The sequence below is a fragment of the Lingula anatina genome, chromosome 8, assembly GCF_051362555.1.
Source record: "Lingula anatina isolate TDL-2025a chromosome 8, LinAna3.0, whole genome shotgun sequence".
NCBI lineage: Eukaryota > Metazoa > Brachiopoda > Lingulata > Lingulida > Lingulidae > Lingula > Lingula anatina.
The window spans coordinates 15,662,286-15,669,802 of NC_141774.1; the positions used below are offsets into that span (position 1 = coordinate 15,662,286).

The following is a 7,517-nucleotide window of genomic DNA, read 5'->3' on the forward strand; positions in this document are numbered from 1 at the left end:
TGTCGCCTCATGCTACATTTACGATCAAAAGGTACCCGTGTTTTCTTAAACCGCTGCTAAATATGTAATTTCGTTTCGTCTCTTGAGACAGTCCTTATGGTGAATTATTCAATGGTATCCAATGGTTTTATATTCCAAGCACCGGTTGTTCCATATCGTTTAACCTTAATGCAATCTGTTATCATTTCGTGTAAACATCTTATCAATTACTGGTTTATTAAATAAAATGTCAAATTTAAGTCTCAACTTGGACTCTTTAAATTACATAAAAGAAAATAGCTTGATTGATCCCCCTCCCATTAAAGAACCTAAGATGACGAGCTTGAATGTCATTGTCCTTAAAATGAATTTGAAATTTGATGTGAGCACATTAATTCTGGCCAAGTTAACTTTTTTTAAGTATTACGGGATTTCCAATTACCTATTTATTATTAAGTGAATGTGATTCAGATAGCCAGTGATATGTTAGGTCATCCGAGATATTAGAATAGAAAAAATTCATAATTATGATAAAAATAATAGTTTCTCTATGATGAAGAGGGGGCATCGTTGCAATGGGCAGGTTTAAGAGGCAATGTACATAAGTAAACAAAAATAAATCCCTATGGCTGACCTGACCCCATCCACCCACACCCACCTACGATGACACCCGACATTCCAAAGCTCACCGAGCCAGTCTCGACGAGTCAGTCGCGCGATCATGGGCCTTGGATCCTGACTCAAATGATTAATGCCATTTAGTCTCTCTAGAGATTACATAGTTTTTAACCACCTTTATGCAAGAGAAAGTCAATTGCCTGTTTTAATCAAATATATATGTATATTCAACGTTTGAAGGTAAGTAGAACGGTACGGTGGGTGTTGTAATGTTACATATTACATGACCAATTAAATTTGTTTCATTTATTGTAGTTACTTGTATCCCGAAAAATTGGGATCTCATGCCTTTTAAGTGTACCCCCTCATCCCATAGTGACTTTTTGTTTCAATTCCGGTCCATAAATATACCATATAATGTCAATCCCACAACCTCTGGATTTTAGACAATCGCCAATTAATGCCAAAAAGTTTAGTATCAAGACAGAAATAATGCCAATTAAAACGGCGGTCTGTGGCAAAAGAAAGATTAGTCACAGTCACTGGCATGGTAAAAAGCTGTGGTAAAACATACCTTGTGGTAGCTGGTGATGGTAGCACCTGTTAAAAGGGAGGGTGGTGCACTCATATAGCAAAGATAACTTCATGAAATTACCGTTAAAAAGCACGTACGTGAATTATCTATTTGCCCCTACGTTACCGGTTTAAATGGTGAAGATTGAAGCTTTTAGTAAAGAATTTAATGGATAAGTCAAAGAAATGAAAAACATTTTTTTAAATATATTTTATAGATAGATTAAATAAATAATGACATATATTGTTGAAAATCTCAGAAAGATTAGTATAATCGTGATATGGCTCAAAGGTATTTAAAAATCAGTTGAAGTATCCAAAGATGTGTGTGTTTCTAGGAGAAACTAAGTCTTCAGGTGGATGTACCAGTGATACTTCAGACAGGATACAGACATGAACATTTTACCTAAGCCGTTATAAAAAACTAAAATCGGGAAAATCCCTTTTAGTTGTGCCTATAATCAAAGTACACATTGTCAAGGAAACAGGTTTTAAAATATTTTTAAATGACACATTAAGGTCCTTGGCAATTGGTTGACTTGACTTTTGGTTGACTGAAGCAGTTAGATGTTATTTTTAGAAACTTTTCGCCATATCAATTTTAGTGACAGATTTAATGTACAAGCACGTGTCCGAAAAGGTGTCTTTTAAAATACCTGTGGTAAAAGCGGTTATTGGTGAACTTTATGACCCAGCGACTGACCGCGGTAAGAAGTTATTGGCGAAAAAAATAGAGTCAAATGAAAACTAAGAATAAAGGTTGGATACATAGTCCAATTTCCGTGACAAATCAGACGGGTTTAGAATTTATGACGTCTGTTTTTATGGGTTAATTGATGTCATTGTTTTCATGCACTGTAAAACAAAATTAGCTAGTTTGAATGCAGGTATGGACTGACAAGTGTTGGTGACTTTGTTACACATGTCTTTGTCTCTAGGATTTTTATTTGTAATATTTTGGAATACTGATGGCACCTCTGTGTCGTATTGCCGAGTGTTACACAGATTCATGTAGGATTAATTTATGAGGTCTTGCTCTCTGTATAATAAAGCACTACCGAAAAGTATACCTTAGTGTACTAGAAGGCGCATTTTACGTCCACCCAAAATTTGGGTCAGCCTATCGTTGAAATGTGCGGTAATACAGCTAGAATGTATGTATAATGTACGGTTTCATTCACACCATGCCATTTGTTTCAATGAGGAGTTTATTGGTTCACGCAAATTTGCACACAATGTGACAGGTAGTGATGAAAGAACGATACAACATAACCGAACTAAATCAAAACCCGTGCAGCGACACCCAGGTGGCTCCAAGCATTCTCCACCTTTCTCTGACCCCCTCCAACACCCCTACCCCACCAACGACCCCCCATGGAGCATTCTAGTCTGTATAGTCCGTACTCCGTAGTTGCTAGAATCGTCTTTGAGAAACAAAATTTCAAGCTGGACTTTAGACGCTTTTTTTTTTCAATGCCTCCCCCCACCCCATTGTGCATGGTAACTTGACAGATATACTGAAGCTATTTCAATGTAAATTAAAGCCCCCGTCACACTTATTTGGAATCAGCAGTAATCAAGCAGAATGAGCCGGAACAAAAATTTGTCAAAATTCGCGCCACATTCAGGAGGAAATATAAATTTGACCTAAACGGTAAATTCATGTAAGACTACTGTTGGAATACTCAGAATGCGCTTCGAATCCGCCTGGAATGATTCGCGCACATTTTCGGTGAATAAGCGCTCAAATGCAGCTCGAATGTAGGTTGAACACATTCGGAATATCGATAATGTTGTCAAAGTGCAGTGAGGGTATTTAGAATATACTTCGAATGCCGCTCGAGTTCGGTTCGATGCATTCTGGCTCACTTGAGGCGCATGCAGAACATTCTGGCAGGATTTGAAGTGTCTTGCCATTTCGGTTCTCCCTCGAATGCGATCAGAATGTTTCGAATGCTGTTGGAATGCGGTAAGAATATTAAGAATGTACTCATAGTGCAGTTAGAATACCATTTGATATTTCTCCACTTGGAATGCACGTCAAACATTTTGAATATGAGCAAAACATTCGAACCGGACACAAGATTGGACCCATGTATTTGGAATGCACTTAGATTTCTTTAGAAGCACTTCAAATATCCAGGAATATACATAGAATTTTCATTACGATGACATTCTAGCTCATTTCGCCTCCAGTGTGACTAGCGTATAAAGCAGTCAAAATCTATCGCTGGTGACTGTGGCCCCGTGGCAAATATATTTAATATCTGGACCCATGCAAGGAAAAACGGTGGGCATGATGACCCCTGGCGTTTTTGCCTTGATAAAGCCTCACCGGCGGGCAAGAGTTCCGGCCCATCAGTACTTATGGTTTCGCTCCTCGTTTTCCTGGACAGAGACGCCATTATCTGAGATCCCTGGTCTTCTTCAAATGCTCCAGACGGCTCGAATACTGCAAGATAAGATACAACAAATATCGTGAGCATAGCGCTGCACAGTTAATATGACGGATTTGTGGTTGAGACAGCATGGGGATTAATAAGTAAATTTATACATTTAGGCAGAATACAAACAAAAGACGGGACATTTTGACGCTCCCATTTCCTAACAAAGATATGTGAATGTCTAAACTGTGAAGAATATGCCCCATCTTTCCGCGTTTGCTTTTCCGGTATGAGTAGTTTCATCCTTTTTATGGAAGAACCGGGTATCGGGCCGAAACCATTTTTACATTCAGTCTTGTTAAGATGTAATCGAAAAAAAAAGATCTTGCAAGTCTGTTTTGGTAAGGCTACTTTAAACATTCGACTGTTTTACACAGTCAAGCCTTACTCTACACTGCAAATTTGACCCATGACCGCTCCTGCCCCTCCCCCCAGCCCCCCCCACCCCTCAACCAAACACTAAACACGCCCACCCCGCCAAGGATGTCGTCCTCCCTCCCAAAGATCAGCCAGTCATGTATAATGTTTATGAATACTGTTAAAAGAGATTAGTTAAGTGTGAATATCAGTGAACAGTAATATCGCCACTCGTACCTTCACGTTTTCGTCTTTTCTGAAAACCAAATATCGACGGCGCCCCGAGGCCTGTGAAAATGCACGTGTTGGCGGTACATGACCAGATCGGCACTTGCTGCTGATATTCCACTGTCAGCTGACAAAGAAGCACCACCAAAGGCTTAAATCAGAGCATAAGCAAATGAGTTGAAACATTTGGCGGTAGCAAAACATATAGGACGCATTCAGAGCCAGTTGATCCGTGGACTTACTAGACTGCGGGTCAAAAATGGCGCGCACCTGACATTGGATTTCCGCCTCCCACGCGCGCCGTCCCTGCGGGGCAGAACAATCAAATCTTGGCACGCTTTCAAGTGGGTGACGCCATATTTGACCCGAGGATCAGTAAGTCCGCGGATCAACTGGTTGTGAATGGTCTCATAGCCAAAATGTGGAAGAAAAATTTGTATGGGTTGATACTACATTACCGAATACTAAAGTGAGGAGATACCATTTATATGTCAGTATTTATCTCTTTGCCCTCCGATTTTAATTCGAAAAATACTTTGGCTAGTGAGAGATTTTTCAATTGACCTAAAAAAAAAATTATAGTCAAATATTCCCACCCAGTAGCTTACAAAGATCAACATCAAGTTCTGCATTTACAAAGATGTGACTTCCACACACACACACACACACACACTTAAAACTAGGACACTGCAAGGTAAATCGTAAAGATCACGCGTGTGCATGTATTTGTGTGTGCGCGCATGCATGCGTGTGTGTGTCAGTAACTCAGCTCACGTACCGCCAGAAAGTCGGTGAGTGCACTCGGTAGCCCCATGTTGCTCAACCCAACGCAGTCAGATGTCTTGAAAGCGCAGTCTTGGTCAGTTTGGCAGGAGGATCCTTCAACTACAATGATATTCAAATTTGTAAAACTTCGTGAAACTTTGCAAATGTGACTGGAAAGGATGGAAGCTAATGCTGTAAGATGTTTAGCAAGGGGTTTATATTTTGTCATAAATAAAGATGCATGTACATAAAAGAGATTATAGTATGTAGGCTTTACACAATTTATTGCTACTACCTCTCGCTGTGAACAGTCCAAAATGACTTCTACTTTAATCAATAACTGTGCTGAATTTCAATGCAACGATTTTCATTAACGAATTAACTAATCCATGGGCTCCGACATGACTCCAGATCCGAATCTTTCTTTCATTTTACGTGCACAGAGTAGCATAACAAACCAGCTTCTCATGTTTAGTTCGAAATCTTCATCGTCTTTATTATGTACAAAATTCAGATTTTATTCACATTAATCTACAGGGAATATATGCGTGTCAGTGGTCACTACAACTGTACTTATTTACATGCTAATTGTGGTGCAAATTTAACAGGCGATATGCATCTGCCTTAGGCATACCTATAGGCCTCTACAGAGAATGATAATTATTTATGCCGGACAAATGCAAATTAGATAATAACGTGTCGACTAACTATGATTACGCAATGTGGAATTGGTGCAGGAATTTACACCCTGTAAATCCTCAATAGTATGACTTCAAAAAAAAAAAAAAAAAAAAAAAAAAAAAAAAAAACATAGTGTAAGGTTCTATGATTCTCAAAAATGATACTTGAACAGATAAATGACCCTACTTTATCGTACCGTAAATAACAAATACATGTACAGTAGCAAATCAAAATCCTGTGACTTTCAGCCCTTCCCTTAATCACAAAGGTACTAGACTAGTAGTATACCATATTCAAAACTTTTGAGGAAATTGTGATCTTCAGCCCAATTTGGGTTCTCCGTTTTTAACTGGTGTCTCATTCTCATAAATAACGGAGATATAGATTTGCGATACATCGATATAGACAGAATTTTAGGATTCGAAACGGCGTAAACCACTTACTGTCCAGGCACGTTCCATTCACGGTAGGCACAGAGGTCAGGGGACAGAGACAGCCCTGGGAGGAACCGGTTGTGAAAGGGAACAGCAGAGGATTCTGAACACATCGTGTGTTATCTCCACAGGCCAGTGGCGGGTAGAGAGTGCTAATGGACAATTCTGTTGAACAAGGACCGAATAGGCTTGTACTGTTGTCGTTTGTATACGCTGGAAATACAATGGGGTGCTTATATACTTGTATATCTAATGAATTACATGACTACACGTGTACCATTCATCTGTACAATGTGAATTACAGTAGGTATTAATGACATTAGTTATGCCGATCTAAAACAATAACAAGATTGGGCAGAGATAAATGTAAGGGTGCCATCTGAAGTACCCAGTAAGCAAGAATTTACTTTATTGTGATACGTTGCTTCTGCGTATTATAGTGACGTTGGGGGGAGGTGTTAAGGTCTCCTAGCGCTCTGTTCTAGATAAAACATTTCTCTTTTGTCACAATAAAAAAACCTTGCCACATTTATACAGTCAAGATCAACAAACGTTAAATGTTTCCCGGTATGTCGTGACGACAGTAAACACGCGCTGAGCAAATAAAACCTAAAATTCTGATTGATTATTTGCTCGTTGCTCTCTTCTCCAAATCATCTGTTTTGAATGTAAAAGAAAAGGGCTTACCCACTAGAGGTGGTTCTACGACAATCGGCATCTTGCACTGTTGAATGCTGATCTGAAAAAAAAAACCAAATATTTTAAATTGCACAAACATAGAAACTCCAATAAAATTAACGTATACATGTACGTTCATGACGATGCTAATGTACTAAAAAATAAAAAAAAATTAACAGAACGTGTAATCCGTTCAATCATCAAAAGTCGAAACATATTGAATAAACCTCCAAAGACCTTTGCTGGGGAGTAAATGGATGAAGTACAGTCTTTTCTGTATCAGCGAGGTATACTTACATGAAAGTCGTCTTAGAACACTTCCTTATAGAGGAGACCACTTAATCAGCTCTCTTGATCGCTAAACTTAATGTTTCCTCTTATTTGATAAGATGCGACGTACGGGTATTGAATGATAGTTATTAACAAGGAATTTACATATGAACCCCTTATCGTTTTCAATAATGATCCTTAGCTATAGTAATGGTAGTCATAAACCGCGAGATGGCTGTCGGACAACTTTATGACCAGTAATCTTTTGTCTGCGGTATTTCAATCAAAGCTTTAAATCTACCATTTGTTAAGAGAAACGCTCTACGTTTTCTAAAAAAAAAATGTGTCATATATGAAAACCACTCCGAAAACCAAATACTTTTTCCATTCAAGACACATTAGGTAAGAATAAGGTCATGATTTCCCACTTTGTATGGTTGAAATCAATTTATCCATAAGCAGTCAATCAAGAGGAAATTTGGAACAGAGA

The 7,517-nt window shown here is 38.7% G+C and overlaps 1 protein-coding gene across 2 annotated transcripts; it reads right to left on the minus strand.

The window, feature by feature from the left end:
* Positions 1-3,166: 3,166 nt before the first annotated feature.
* LOC106176618 (uncharacterized) lies at positions 3,167-7,133 on the minus strand. Of its 2 annotated transcripts, none has more exons than XM_013559083.2 (6): positions 7,055-7,133; positions 6,767-6,818; positions 6,089-6,292; positions 4,978-5,084; positions 4,209-4,350; positions 3,167-3,622 (listed from the first exon to the last, which is right to left on the minus strand). In XM_013559083.2, the coding sequence occupies exons 2-6, from the start codon at positions 6,795-6,797 to the stop codon at positions 3,372-3,374; spliced, it is 735 nt and encodes a 244-aa protein (XP_013414537.2). In that variant the 5' UTR covers positions 6,798-6,818; positions 7,055-7,133; the 3' UTR covers positions 3,167-3,371. The 2 variants fall into 2 exon arrangements, with proteins under 2 accessions (XP_013414537.2, XP_013414536.2); XM_013559082.2 differs by lacking the exon at positions 7,055-7,133 and adding an exon at positions 6,995-7,047.
* Positions 7,134-7,517: the final 384 nt, after the last annotated feature.

Coding starts and splice junctions, on each gene's coding strand:
- LOC106176618 (XM_013559083.2), bottom strand. CDS start 6,797: ATGCCGATTGTCGTAGAACCACCTCTAGTGG. Junction 6,293..6,766: donor CGTAGAACCACCTCTAGTGG/GTAAGCCCTTTT, acceptor TTGTATTTCCAG/CGTATACAAACGACAACAGT. Junction 5,085..6,088: donor GAATGGAACGTGCCTGGACA/GTAAGTGGTTTA, acceptor ATATCATTGTAG/TTGAAGGATCCTCCTGCCAA.